Raw genomic sequence first — 16,225 nt, forward strand, 5'->3', positions numbered from 1 at the left:
AGTATGTACCGGTCTGAGAACCGTCCACGGCTCACTTACTGATATGAGTTGGCCGAAAAAGCAGGGGCATATTGAGAAGAAGCGCGTTACTATGATGCAAGTTTTTAAAATGTAATTAAAGGGTGCCTTTGGTTTTGTCCATGCAACGTTCAGATTATTTTCATGTGACGCTAATTTTTAGAACAATGATGGTTTTACTTACATAGTTTCACACTTTATCCCGGTCTACAATACTCTCAGTTCATGTGCAACTCCGCCTGCGCGCGTCTATCCCACCTTTTCCCTACTATATTCGGTGGTTTCAGCTTCAAATCTGTGTTGCGCGCTTGCGCGGCTATAACATGTTAAGGAAGGGGGACATCAAGTTTAAAATATAAATTGTACGTTTCCCTGGAAAAGTAAAATTTTCATTTTATTTTAGTATAGAAAATAAAATATGTAATTACCCAAGGGCCAATGACAGACAGTAGATGTAAATGCGTTTATGTGTAATTGTGTAGCTACTGGTTCATTGGATTCACCTACTTTGAACTTGGGATATTCTAGTCTGCAATGGGCCGCGGCATAGGAGTTTAAAAGCCTTGGTCTCCTGCTTTGGGTTTGGTGATGGTTCTAAATGTCCAGACTGTGGGCAAGTAGGAGTAAAAGTGTACGTTCCTAATTTCAATATAACTATCATGAAGAGAAACTTAGACTATTTATCAGTCTTTTCAGTAGAATTAATGGCTATACTTTTGGCATTAGTTTGGGTAGAAAAAATACGATGGTATTTTATACGATAGTGGCAGTATTGTTCAGATTTAATGGCTGGTTTATTATCAATGTAAATCAAGACCTGATTTGATTATGGAAATCATGTATATGTTATGGGTTCTATACAACCAGGGTGTTACAGTAGGGTTTTTGTGAGTTCCAGCACATGTAGATATAGTTGAAAAAGAAGTGGTTGATAGGATGTGAAGGAAAGCTTCAAGTAAAACAGATAATAGCTATCACAGTGAGTGGGAAATTATGGCAAGAAAGGTGGAAATTGGTAAATACACCTAAGCATCTATTCCGGATTCAGAATTCAGCTTATGAAAATATCTTTATAGAGAAGCACAGAAGGGATTTTAATGTTATAAACAGATTAATGATAGGTCACTGTGGGTTAAATGGTAATCTATAATTAATAGGGAAAATACCAGATGGGAACTGTAGGGAATGTCTAACAACAGAGTCTGGTACACCTGTCTTATTGCCATGTAAAAAATATGAAGTAAAGAGTCTGGCTGAAAAGACCGATAATGTCTTTAGGTATTCTAGACCTAAGTTAAATATATATATATATATATATATATATATATATATATATATATATATATATATATATATATATATATATATATATTAGAAAGGTCTATTATTAGAGAAGAGATATACAATAAAGTATTACAATTTTTAAAATGTTCAGGATTATATAAACATATGTAAGGAGTATTAACTCTTCCAGTACAGAAGAAGGCAGTAATATGCCACAGAGTGTAAAAATTGTCAATAAAGAAGAAGATTGGGGTTGACGTGTTATGGTTAGAGCTTTTGAGAGATTTGGTGAGTTCTGATTTAATAGTTCTTTGGCTGATTATACATTAATTGGTCTCTGTAAAGACAGAATTATAACTCCTAGCTGGATGTTTTTTTTCCTTGCTACCTGGGCAGGTGCACACTTGTTTGGCTGGAACTGAGCCTGATTTTCTTCTCTTTTGCATGTTGATATTTTTGTAATTTTTGGTAGTTCGGACTCCTTTTTGTATATATACCATACTTATTTTGGTATATATAGTATATATATATATATATTTGCTCTTATTATTTTTGTTTTTCCTTTTTGATTGCTTGGCTGGTTTAGCTTATGATTATTTCGGGGTCCTTGTGGATAACTGTTTTTGTTTATTATTTGTGTTTGCTGCTGAACTTTCTTTGGTATCACTGTATTTGTGGATTTTGAGTTATGTTCTTAACAAAAAAACTTTATTTTAACATCTGCCTTTGGTTTCATGACTTTTTCTGAGGTTATCTTTGGCACTGCCCATGTTATGAACTACTAACATGGTACCAGCTGTTGCTAGCAGTCTCTGACATAATATATAATACACATCCATCATGAAACCCAGTGCGAGAGAGCCTCCCAGAAGTGCAACCTCCACAAGGCAGGAGCCAACCATACACTGGGCATTGCTTTACAATCAGCAATTAGTGTATTGTGGACATCATGGGCTACTATTGAAAAACCAGAGTACCCAGAGAAAAATGTATGCAGACACATGGAGAATTTGTAAACTCCACACAGACAGGAGTCAAGCACTGGAGAGACAGCAGAACTAACAACTGCAGCACCATGATACATATATATATATATATATATATATATATATATATATATATAAATATACTGCACAATAATGTATCTTTTTTTTCTGTAAGAGATTTTGTGTTTAAAAGGGCCAAATATCTGCCTACCTTTATTGTAGTAGTAGTAGTGCCAATATAATGACACTGTGATCTGGCCACACAATGCTCTGTGCAGATATCTTTCTTTTTCATATTAATGACCATTGAAATCCATGCTTTTAAAACAACAGAGACTGACCAGTTTATTTTATTCATCCATTCATCCATCCATCCATCCGTCCATCTCTGTATTTTCTTATTTCATTACAGCTTCAAGTATTATTAAGCAGTTCCACACAAGACAAAAACCAGTCCCCTCACAGGCTTCAGTCACACAGCTTCAGTTAAGATAATGTGCATGTCTTTAGGACAGGGGATAGGAAGCTGAATTATACAAAATGAAATTTAAAAGAGCACTGGGATAATCCATAAATTCCACACTGACTGTGAGCGGAACACAGAAGCCTGGAGCACCTGTCTTGTACATTTCTGTTTGGATATATGGCTGCACACAACACAGTAGACCTGTTTATATTTTTATTTGTATTATTATTCTGTATCACTTTAGATGGTTATAAAAAAAAAAGAAAAAAAGTGAAGAGCATTTGACTCTTAAACAAAATAACTTAAAAAGTAATATGGTAACAGTTTACAACAGCAGGTGCAGGGATGAGCGCTGCCACCCCATACAGCCAGCATGCTGGCTTAGAATCCTGCTCCCATTTGCACATTTTACTCATGTCTGTGTGGATTTTTCCACAAGTATACAGGGTTTCTCCTCACATCCCCAGAATTTATTTGGTGACTCTCAAATTGTACCCTGTGTGAGTGTGGGTGTGTACATGATTGGGCCCTGTAAAAGCCTGGTGCCCAGTTCAGGGCTGTTCCCCACCTTTCACCCTGAGCAGTCAGGATAGGCTGAAGTCCTGTATGACCCTAAATTGGATTAAGCAGGTTTGAAAATGTTACACTATGTCATGTACTTTACAACATAGGCATGCTATAGTGTATGCGTTAGTCAATGTATCTGTAGTTACAGTATGTATTCACTACATAATGCAAATAGATATTTGTAAATTGCACAACAGGTAGGCCAATACTAATGTTTCTAATGGTGCCTTCCTTGTAGATTCTAGTAAATCCAAAGTGTTTGTTACATATCAGTAATGACTGAAAGAATAGCTTACCTATTCTGAAGTATTACCAATTAATATGTATTTTGGAAGCCAAATATATATAAAATAGCACATTTACTTTTTGCCATTTTGCCTGCCTTTGAGGCACTTTCTGTCTCTGCCAGTCTTGGCAAGAAAGAAATTCAAGACTGTGAATCCTAACAGACAAAATCAGAAAACCAGCAAAGTTTCTGAGCACAAAAACCTTTGAATGAATATTGTTGACAAGAAGCAGAAAGAATGTGAAAAACATTCAAAACAAAACCAAATAATAACAATTACTTATTTTGTTTACACTCTGTATCTCTTGTGCCATGTTTTCAAGTTAATGGTTATTAAAAACACCAATTAAAATTTAAGTAGGATCTATTATACATTAAAAACGAAGTTAATTATACAAATGACAATGTGACTGCCAATAAATAATCTCTTCCTAGAAATCTGAATAAAATGAGCCCTGTTAAATATATCCATCCATCCATCCATTTTCCAACCCGCTGAATCCGAACACAGGGTCACGGGGGTCTGCTGGAGCCAATCCCAGCCAACACAGGGCACAAGGCAGGAAACAATCCTGGGCAGGGTGCCAACCCACCGCAGTGTTAAATATATGACAATTACTATTTTGAATGTATTACAGAACTTCACATACAGTATGAACGAATGAAACAGATTTCCTCTTTTTTGGTTTATGCATATTTCAAAGCTTGAATTGTTGTCGGCAATGCTGATTTAAAATAGAAACATATCAAGGCATTCCTATCACTCATTTTAAAAGCATCACATTTTATTTAAAAGTTATTCATGTAGAATTACACTAGCTCTTTTCTGCATTCTCTAACTACAATTTTTCCTGCTTATTTGAATGCAAATTTATTTACCTCCTTCAAGTTTAATTGAAACACTAGATTGCCACCATTCATTACTACTCTAAATAGTACACCACTATAGCCTGACTGCTTGATTTTATTTTAATGGTAAATTGTGTGGTAATAATATTTTTCCACATTCTTCTAAGCTTTTGTTGCAGAGTACACACACCATTTAATGCTGAATGATTACCTTTTACTTTAAGTCTTCCTGTTTAAAATTGAAATTAAAATGTGTCTTATAATGGACTGGCACTAGCTCCTTTCAATCCTGAAGTGGTTCAGAAAGTTAGAAAATGTACAAAGATGAAAAATCTGCTTTGCAAATGGGTGAAGGATGTCCTGATGCTGTCACTGGTAGACAAGGAAGGCTCTGTAAAGCTGTGGATGCAATGTTCAGCTGTAGGATCTTTGTAGCAGCAGGTTTATGTAACTTTCAGATGTAGCACTTTTCGTGTTTTGTTTTACGCTATTTTGTCCAATTCTGTTTTGTTCTATGCCAATCTATGCCCTATAGTCGATTATTTATACTAGGTAAGTTTGTGAGGGGAATGTAAAGTTTGAAGCAGCTGGTTGGTATTGAAAATATTGACATTTTTTGCTTGTTTTCTACATCTGGATTTAAGATATATTGGATTACTTCGTTTCAGTTTATTTCCTCCATTGTTCTGTTTTAATAAATTTGCTTTGTTCCTATATTGGGTCACAGAGGGCCCAGCAGCAAAGAATGTAGGACAGGAAACATCTCAAAGCCAGTTTTTATATTTTATTGTTTTGCTGATTATTATGACTTTATCATAAGGTGCGGTAAAACTGTGGTCTTTCTAGTTGAAAAAAAGCCTTTATTTACCTAAGCAAGCTTTTTTCTTTATGCTGTGGAGGCACAAGTGGACATTTTTTAGAAAGCTATACTGAATTGAAGTGCATGAGACCATACATATTTTTTTTATAAGATTTATCCTAAAGTTGCTTTATATGTCACCAAATAGACCTCTACATTAGCAATGCATATGATATGCCTATATACATCCTCATCAAAATTTCTAAACTTCCCTTTGTTTGTTGCTTTACTTGTTATCTGGTATTGTGCCTGGGCATGTATGTTTTTATTGAGCTAAATGTTTTAGATTAGACATTCTCTGAAGGCCATTATAAATATCCATGGAGTCTTGAATCATTCCCTGATTATTGTGCTCATTGCCAAAAACAGCAATAGTGGATTAAAAGAAAAAACTGTCTGACTGTATTAAATCAACATGGTCATGACGACAAGAATAAGACTAGTCATGTTATGTAACCTTTCTTTTTAGAGGATGAAATATTTGTTTATTCCACATTGATGGAGTTGATGTATGGTAATAAGTATTATTTTCTATGCCTTCTAATTAAGCACTTCAAAGCCGTTTTCGAGCATTGTTAAATTTTGACTTCTTGGCTTTCATAGTACATCTGTTAAACTGTATTTTATCTTTTCCAGTAGACTTCAGCAAAAAAATGAAAAAATAGCAAGCTTTGTTTAATGCAAATGCACATTTCTTGAGAGAGAAGTTAGGAGCATGCAATGATACAGTGAATTGCCGCACCCAGCACATGACGACCCAACTCAGCATCCCAGATTAGGACTCGAGTGCAGCCATGCAACAGATGACACCTCAGCACCACACTAGTTCAGATGGAATGGAACAGTGTGAGGTTTTTTATGGTGGCTGGACTGCCAATTCTGCCACCAACCCTTTTCCCTGCAGGTTGGAGGGTCTGATGAACAGTAATTATGGCTATCATCTTAAACCTATGAATCTGTGCTTTACATTTGTTACACTTGATCTTTCTTCATTTTTGCCACTTTATTTTGGCCTTTGGTTAGGTCATTTTCATTACTGTGTCATTATGTTTGCCGGTTGAATGTCCATTTTCAGTTATTCAATTCTGTTGTCATGATGCATGTTGACATTGCCACAAAGATGGTGGGGCAGCTCTTTTGGCATCCTAGTTTTGGGGTGAAAAACAAAAGAATCTCCTACTTGTGCTTAGGAATTTTGTTAGAGTTCCTGATTTTTTCTGGGATTTTTCACCATTCTTTTTGAAACTGAACATTTGCTTTCCCTATACAGTACTGGAATTTTGACCTTGGCTAATTTTTCAATTGTGATTTTTGCCTACTCCATTGAAATGTTGTTTTTTCCTGATCACTCCAAGCTGCAAGGCTTTTTTTCTTTCTTCCAATTTAATTAATACAAAACCTGTACTTTGAGGTATTCATTTGTTGGGGAGGGCAAAACCCGGCTGTATGTATAGATCATATCAAATAAATATTTGACAATTTTGAGATTTGAATTTTGTAGACAGTAAAGTGCTAATGGAATTACAAAAGGCTAAAAGTAAATACACCAACTACAAAACATTTACTCAAAAGTGGTAAAAAGCACTCGTGATAATTTGTATAAGCCATTAATGAATAAAAAAAATAAATAAAATACTGGGGGATTTGCTAAAGATTGCAAACTAGAAAACATTATTTTCCAGTATATAAACAAGTAGTTGGGTTGACTGGTAATTTTACTCCAGATAACTTTATGTCTTTCAAAGGCAAATTAACATAAATAATTCTAAATGATGGAAAACCATCTGCACAGAACAAGTGTGCTGGTGAACACTGCATTTCACTAACATGCTTGTTTTATGAGAAAAGAACTTCATTACAGGACACTAGGATATAACTCAACATTTAATAAGCTATTTCTGCTCTATCAAGATGTTTGTCATTGTGGTGTCAGTGGGAGTTGGAGGCTGCGTAAGAGAGAGAGGGAGAGACTGACATCACCAAGAAGCAGTCCACTGTGCCCTGCTTATAGTCTGTCCTTATGCCTAGAGATAATGGAGTTACTCATTTAGCTCACACTGACAATGAAGAAGATTCTAAAGGCCTTTAAAATCCAAAGGTTGTGACTTTGAAATTAGCCGTCGACAGTTACAATGCAAATCTGTGAACTGAGAAGGCCCAAGCTGTTTGTGTGAAGATTATCTTTGAAGTTTATAAACTTTTGAATAGTAATTTATTTCAGTGTGTGTGAAGTGTTCAACATTTTGTTATCATCAGTGTTGACTGTTTTATTTAGTTAATGTCTTGTCATCTCGTCATGCTTCTCTTTTGTCTATGACATTTGTCATCTATAGTATGATGTTTCCACATTGCCACAATTTGTTCAACCTCTCACTGTATGATTATGATTTTTTTATAAATTTTTGTCAAGCTTATACATTTTTTTGTGTGAACATTTCTGAAATTCTGAAATATTGTTTCTGTAGTAAGCCATTGTTTTTACATAGTGGGAATTATTTACTATTTTGCTTTAAAATATTGGCAATGCCATTTTATTTTTAATAGAAACTGTCGGGGCCATGTCCCCAGAAATTGCATGAATTATGTCATTAGTGTGACCATATTTAAGCAGGTGTTGTGAGTACCTCATAGTCTAACTTTGTGGATACTTTCTGAAAGTGTAATCTTGTCAACAGCTTGTGTGATAGGTGCCTTGCAGGACAACAGCTTCAAGTACAGCTTAACAACTGTGCAGTATCCATATCTTCAATTCTTTATTTGTTCTATGCCTTATTTTCAGAGTACATTGAGACTGGTGGTGATTACTGGCTCAGGCATATCTTTTTTTTTTCTTATTTTGCAATTTTAGCAATGGCTTTCTTACTTGCCTCGCAGTTAGGAGACCCGGGTTCGCTTCCCGGGTCCTCCCTGCGTGGAGTTTGCATGTTCTCCCATTGTCTGCGTGGGTTTCCTCCGGGCGCTCCGGTTTCCTCCCACAGTCCAAAGACATGCAGGTTAGGTGGATTGGCGATTCTAAATTGGCCTTAGTGTGTGCTTGGTGTGTGGGTGTGTTTGTGTGTGTCCTGCGGTGGGTTGGCACCCTTCCCAGGATTGTTTCCTGCCTTGTGCCCTGTGTTGGCTGGGATTGGCTCCAGCAGACCCCCGTGACCCTGTGTTCGGATTCAGCGGGTTGGAAAATGGATGGATGGATGGGCTTTCTTACTGCCACATGACCAGTCAAACCTGCGGCGCAAAGTCTTCACTTCATAATTGAGAGTGACTTTGACAACTGTCCTGTGAGGCACCTGCCACACAAGCTGTCTTCTGATGCTGTTGTGGCTGTGCGTCGCCAGACCTGTTTCTGGACCTACACTTTGAACAGTTATGGTTTTTTTTGGCCAGTATGATAGCAATATACAGTGTAATATTAACTAAATAATACTTCCTAGTGTGTAGTACACAATTAGTTCCAGCACTTCTTTTATATAGATAGAGAGGTTTATAAGTAATCAGCAAAACTTGGGACACCTGTGGGAATTGTTTCAAGTCTTTCAAGGCTTCAGTAACTTTCATTGCTGCAGAAAAACTGTACGTTTTTAATCCATAACTTGTTCACCAAAAAAGGCCTTTGTGGATTGGATTAAGTGGATTGAGGCTCTAAGTGGATGGATATCCTAACCAGAATGGTTGTTGCTCCCTTTCTCTGGAGGAATACTGTAGTGGAAGGTCAGGGGGAGTTTGCCTATCACGGCTACATAATCCCCCAAAGGTGCTAAGTGGCAGCATCCCATTATTGAAGTGCCCATGTGCACACCCGTAGGTCAACTTTGGAGCTGTAGTCCATTTGGGCATCCCAGTTGGGTGCCATAGGTGCTGCTAGAGAGAGCTGCCAAGAGTAAGTGTCCCTTTCTTGAGGTGCCTCCAACTGACCACTAAGGACTTCCACCACATAGTGTAGGGTCTCCAGAAGTACTCTCAGGTCTGGAATAAAAGGAGACACCTCACCTCAATTAGGGATCGGAGTCGGGTGTGGAGAAGACACCAAGCTTGCTGGGGAGGAGTGGAGGACAAAAAATAAGATGGAAAAGAAAGGTGAAGTACTTTGTTTTGGGTAAGAAGCCTATTTAATACAAGGGGTGATTTGAAGCCAGGCCTTTTGCATGTGTAGTTCTTTCAAGTTGCTGGGACTCAGTTACTCCCCCTAGTATCCACAGTGCATGTGCATATGTATATGAAGGTGCGCCCTGTGGTGGTCTCCACAATATATAAATGTCTTAATTTATTAATTGCCTTCATATTGTATATAAAATGAATATTGCAAACTGAGTTAAACTCACAGACAAGGATACAGTTGCACACTACACATATTTTTTATCACTATAGTTATGTTATTAAGCTCTGAAAGAAAAATTTGTGCAGCAAATATGTTGTCAAAATAGTTTAATAAATGAGCCTGTACTGAGGCAGTCATGAATGATGTTATATTCCTGCCCTATGTCAGTGAGCCCTTGCATTGATTTATTTATTCTCCTTACAATTCTTTTTGCAATAGAGAACGAAAGCTGAATACCTCAGAAAACTAAATCCTAATGCTGGCTTTTGTTAGCTTTGAGAGTGCAAAAATTCTCCGTAGGGACTGTGATAGTCAGCTGCCACACTGAGTTCTGTTCAGATGGCTCAATGGGATTAGGAGGCACAGCTTTGTGGTACAATAGTCGACTCTTTCAGTCTGGTCTGCACAAAAAAAAAAGAAGCTTGAATTTAAAGTGTGTTAACAGAAACAGTGCAGTGGAGAAGCCTTTTGAGACATAGGATATCCATGTGCTCTGTCTTATTTATACAACCTTTATACATTTATAGTAAAAAAATGTGCAGCTTTTGTAATGTGCTGTTGGCTTATATGATGATATACATAACAGAATAAATACTAAGTTAATGTTACCACCACTGTTCATTTCTTCACAATCCGTGTCCCCTTCCTAACCTAAAACCATTAAATAATTGGGGTTTCCAGCATGACGGTTCATGGAAGACTAATATCAGATTCATTTAAAAATGTAAACAGTGATACTGTTTGGTTTTTCATGAAATCAGCTCAGTAAAAATGTACACTCACTCACTGATTAATATTGATAGCCCTTAAGTTGACCAATGTAGTGGTATTTAACACATGTAACTTTTGGTTACAATCAGGTCACCACCCTCCCTAAGTAAGAAAGTGCACATGCTTCCACTTTTTACATAAAACTGAATTTGACTGACTGAAATAGCACAACATTTTGTTGCATCACATTGTACCTTTTATTATAAGAGTTTATTTCCCTCTTATTTGTTAGGCAATCTGAATCCAGTACATTTAGAGGAAAATGTATGAAATCCTAAAGATAAGTTGTCTGTCCATCTCATCATTTACCAAAAAATATTTCAAAGCTCATAATACGCTAGCTATTGTTCTCCATTTTAGACTATACCCACCTAACCAAGTGTTAGAATCAATGGGAGCTGGAGCACATCACAAGAGAATCAAAATCAGGATGGAGTGCAGGAGGCGGTTCCTTACACATCCACATTCACTCATTAGTGTTGCCAATTAATCAAGCAAACACAACCAGAGTACTTGGATTAAAAGACAAAACAAACACAGGATAATATGCAGTATCCACACAGATTGTGACTGAGTTTAGAACTGAACCCAGTGTCCTGTAGTCAGGAGGCTGTAGTCCTAACCATTTTGCCACACTTGATTACTGTTCTGCTAAAGAGGAAAACTATTTTATTGGATTACAGTGAATACTGAATTTCTAATGAGCAATGCTAGCGTGTTACTGTCTCGGATACGGGACTCAGTGTTAAAAGTGGTAATTCACAAACTGATTTTCTCTTCTGTACATTTATCCATTGCACATCAAAACAAAATTCTTATTGCATCGTGTAGCACCTTGCATTGCATTCACCTTTCTTTTTAAAACATTTTCACCTTCTGCAATGTAGGCAACCATCACCGCTGCGTTGTGGAGCTGAGTTACTTAATGACTAAGCAGTTAGGATGCTTCTTGATAATACTTATATCTGCCTGCTGAGCTTTCCCTCCCCCCGCTGACAGGGCTACTGCTGCTACTTCCACTGGGTGTTCCTAAGGCAAGACTCCAAAGGCAAGTTGCAGCACTCAACATATTACATAATATAGTATAAAATTGTACAAGTTAACTGTATTCGTTCCAAAGGCTTGTATTTGTAAAATGCTTAAGCTGCTTTATTAAAGTATCCATAGCCTTAAATTTATTTCGACAGTTTTACACAATTGAAATGTGTTACTTTTTATTAGGGGTCTTGAATTTATGCGTGTTAATTAATTTATATTTAAGTTCTATATTCAATGTCAGAAGTCAAGAGATTCCATCTGAAAAATACTGGATGTTAAAATAAATTATTTCACATTGCTAGGAAACTATCAAGCCAGTTACAAATATTAAATATTTGCCTTTTCTTATTTTGTATTATTTCATTGACTGGCAGTGTTAATATGTAAACAATATATATTATATAATACGTGTACCTGTATAGTTTTTATTTATATATAATACATTTTTCCTTGATTTCCCCCTCTGCTCCACAGTTTGAAGTTACAAACCAAACAATTCAGACATCGTGACTGAAGTACACATTGCAGGCTTTCATTTAAGGGTATTTGAATACATTTTGGTCACAACATATAGAAATGACAGCACTTTTTATACATGCTCCCCCATATCAGGGCACCCTAATGTTTGTGACAATTGGCGTCACAGGTGTTTGTGATGGCTCAGGTGAGTTTCAATGCTTCATAAGATACCTTAGCTTGCTTCTACCCTTTGGAATCTGTGGTTGCCATTTTTGAACATGTAGACAAGAGCTGTACCAATGAAAGTCAAAGAAGCCATTATGAGGCTAAAAAACAAGAATAATACCATTAGAGACATCGGTAAAGCCTTACAGTTACCAAATTCATCTATCTGGACTATCAGTAAGAAGAAATAATGCATTGGTGAGTTCAGTAAGTGCAAATGGACTGGTAGGCAAGGAAGGCCTCCACTGCTGATGACAGAAGAATCCTCACTATGGTAAAGAAAAAGCCCCCAATGCCTGTCTGACAGATCAGAAACAGTCTTCAGGAGGCAGATGTGTGTGTCAGAAATGACTATCTGCAAAGGACTTCAAAAATACCAAGGCCACACTGCAAGATACAAACCACTAGTTAGCCATAAAAAGAGGATGGCCAGATTACAGTTTGAGAAAAATGTACTTAATAGACCAGAAAAAAGGTCTTGTGGACAGACGAGACAAAGATGAACCTGCATCAGAGTAATGGGAAGTGTGGAATGAAAAGGAACTCCCCAAGATCCAAAGTAGACCACCTCGTCTGTTAAACATGGTGGTGCGGATGATATGGTTGGGGCATGTGTGGCTGCCTCAGGTACTGGCACACTTATTTTCATTGATGATGTAACTGCTGACGGCAGTGGCACAATGAATTCTGAGGTGTTTAGAAACATCTCATCTGCTCAGGTTCTAGTAAATACCTCCAAACTCATTGGATAGTACTTCATCCTACAACAAGATAATGATCCCAAATGTACTACTAAGTTTTTCAAAGCTAATAAATGTAAAGTTCTTGATTGTCCAAGCCATTCACCCAATTTAAATCCAATTGAGCATGCCTTCCATATGCTGAATACAAAACGTGAGGGAACAAGTCCATGAAACACAGGAGCTGAAGATGACTGCATTAGAGACTTGGCAGAACACCACCAGAGAAGATTCTCAGCACCTGGTGATGTCTATGAGTTGTAGACTTCAAGAAGTCATTGCATGCAAGGGACATGCAACAAAGGACTAAATATGAATGCTTTAATATACCTGCCGTTGCTATGTCCCAAGTATTATGGTGCTATGAAATGGGGGGACCATGTAGAAAAAGTATTGCCATTCCTATATGGTGTGACTGAATTGTATACAAATACCCTTAAATGAAAGTCTGGAATGTGCACTTTAATCACATCTGAATTTTTTTTTTTTTTTAATTTGAAACTGCAGCAGAGGGGGAAATCAAGAAAAAAATTGTTCTAAACATTATGGAGGGCACTATATATACAGATAGACCTTATGTGTGTATGTATATATATATATATATATATATATATATATATATATATATATATATATATATATATATATATATATATATATATATATATATGCATATACACACACCATGAGTAGGCTGACTGTTGCCTTTTTTTTAAAGCCACCACTGCAAACGTCATTCAGTGAATGTGTGAACGCTGACACATTTTGACTACATAAAAGAAATATAAATTTTAAAAGACAGCCAAAAAAAGCAAAAAGACAATCATACACATATAACTATTTAGTTGCATATATTTATAAATTAATCATATTCTAATATTTTTTACGAAACATTTTTTAGGTCAATCCTAAACAGTATTCAATTTCAAAAAGTAAAAAAAGGAAATCGAGATAACATTGAGTCATTTAACTGTATTGTTGTTTTGTAATTAGAAAGTCAAAGGTTCAGTTAATCTGTAACCTAACCAGTTTTACTCCCCAGATTTATGTTATGGAAGAAAAAAAAAGTTGAGACCTTGTATGGCAGTGCTGCACATTTATACAGAAAAGGAAAGAAAGAGTGACATGTTGCACATCTTACCAAAGGAAGCCAGAAAGAACTGAGTGACAGCTCTCGGGTCACAATGTTTGAGCCAGTAGCTCAGTCTCATAGGAGCTGAGATGTGATACCCAAGAATAGGCTTCTCCTTAGGTAGCACCTTGTCCTCAACCCTTGATGTCCAGGAATATGTCGAAAACAAAGCCTTTCAAACAAGGCTAATTGGGCTTGAGTCCACTAGAGAATCCTGCAACCAGAATCCACAAAGACAGCTGATCATTTACCAAGCATTGCTGTTACAAAGTGTTACAGATGCGCCATCATCATCGAGAGCACCAATTACACGATTGGCTTCCCAAAGACATTCATTACTGTGCAAAAGCAGGAAACCTGTACAAAAAGTTCAATTCGTTCCAAGCAGTCTGATTAGACGCCAGGAACATCACAGTTCCAATAGCTGCCAGATAACAGTGGAGCACGCATTCAAAATATGTTCACATGAAGCAAAGTTCTTCAAGCTATAGAAAAATAAGAAAAACAAAATGATTAAAGATGTCATGCTGCTTCCAGATGAATGGTTTTTACGTACATAACGGGCCACCACTGCATCCCAAAGCTGTTGGAAAAGGGGCCATAAATTGTGGAAGCTGGGACACATTTTGAAAGGGAACTACCACATGACAAAGAGATGTTCAGTTTGCTGTATCTTCTACTTCGATTTATCTCTTCAAATAAAAATTCAAACTTTTTAACTAAAGTTAGTTCAAATTGAAATAAAAATTGGTTGCTAAGCCACAGAAGAAATCTGTTTCTCCTCCTGATCGCCTTCTCCATCTCCATCCCCCATGAGAGGCTGACGTTTCTTCAGCTCACGCTGATACTTGGCCATGAGAGAGGCATAGATACAGCCGTAAGCTGCTGCGACAACCATCATGATGCACACAATGCCACAGACAACCCCTGCGATAATGACAGTGCCAATAGCTCGTCTCACACTAACCGGTCGGTATTTCTGCCTAGCACAGTCTGAGGTCTGCACGACAGCTACAGTGGGGGGAATCTCGGGAGAAACTATTATAACAGGTTCCTCTCCTCGGTTGCACGGAGGCCCTCCAACAACAACTCCACCTGATACAACTGAGCCGTTCTCGTCCTCTAGCTGTAAACAATAATTAAACATTTCCACTGGAACTCTGCGGATGTCTCTGCCTCGCAGATCCTTGGGAAGTGTACATTCCACACCATCAATGTTGCCACCTGCAAAGAAAAAGAGAGAGAAGAAGATGCCATTAAGAGTAAAAGAATTTTCAAAAGATTCTGAGATTCTTATTGATAGATAGGAACTGATTAAATCACCAATGTTTCCTTTCATATCCCAAAGATGTTTAGTTTAGTCTCTAAATTTAATTTAGGAAAATGTGGAAATGGGTGGAAATGATGGGATGAGTTTGAATTTGAGGCCCAGTCACTCAGTGTAGAGTTCAGGTTCTTTTTTAGGACTCCTTTTTGCTTCAGGTTCCCAAAGATGTGCATGTTAAGCTGAATGGTAAGTGAATGGAATGAGTGTAGGTGTTTGTGTGAGCATGACCTGTGATGGAGAGAGTACCCCTAACTGTTGCCCCCTCTTGTTATGTTTAGCTCCAATCACAATCTTATTTTCTAATAAGTAGTTTTGGATTATTACATAAGCAAGTAAAAGACATGGACCTACAGTTTTAAATTAAAATTAAAGTACTATATAACATAGTTATGTTTTCTAAATAGGTACCTCATTCAGTTCCTTTTATAATGTATTTTATTACTTGTGGTCAGAAGTTTCTAATATGTGATTATCTAATTTGTTGCCATGCAGTTCTCTCTTGTTCTTGTTCTTCCATTATGTATCCTAGAGTTTGCATTGCATGCCTTATGAGCTATCATGTTTGACTGCTGCTCAATTGCTTTATATTCAGGATTACCTCTTGTTTGGCTATGCGCTTCAGTCTCTTGTCTTCTTATTGTCTTAAACTTCTCCATCACTTAAAGGTTTTGCTTGGTGGTCAGCAGATGTCGCAGCTCTTTTTCTGATTCCTTCCATTCTGGTGGTTAGCAGTTTGTTTCACAATCACTTTGCCATAAACACACAAGCGTAAGTCACTTTACTCTCCTTTATGCACATTTTGATCAATAAGTGTAATAGATTCCAAAGCAGAATGTTGTTTTAGAAGCACATTGTTTTTAGAAGTAAAGTGCTCTGTGAGTTAGTGAGTGGCTTGTGTGTCAGAAT

General features: G+C 37.0%; 2 protein-coding genes across 2 annotated transcripts in view; one reads left to right on the forward strand and one right to left on the reverse strand.

The window, feature by feature from the left end:
* The window catches only part of cacna2d4a (calcium channel, voltage-dependent, alpha 2/delta subunit 4a), a 791,862-nt gene that overhangs the window by 388,092 nt on the left and 387,545 nt on the right, over positions 1 to 16,225 (forward strand). The window lies entirely within an intron of this gene.
* Positions 13,565 to 16,225, reverse strand: part of lrtm2a (leucine-rich repeats and transmembrane domains 2a) — a 98,788-nt gene continuing 96,127 nt past the window's right edge. The window contains exon 4 of the mRNA XM_028824238.2: positions 13,565 to 15,216. Within this exon, the coding sequence (XP_028680071.1) occupies positions 14,747 to 15,216 (470 nt within the window). The 3' untranslated portion in view covers positions 13,565 to 14,746. The remainder of the gene's footprint in view (positions 15,217 to 16,225) is intronic.

The sequence above is a fragment of the Erpetoichthys calabaricus genome, chromosome 18 (assembly GCF_900747795.2).
Source record: "Erpetoichthys calabaricus chromosome 18, fErpCal1.3, whole genome shotgun sequence".
In the NCBI taxonomy this organism is placed as follows: domain Eukaryota; kingdom Metazoa; phylum Chordata; class Cladistia; order Polypteriformes; family Polypteridae; genus Erpetoichthys; species Erpetoichthys calabaricus.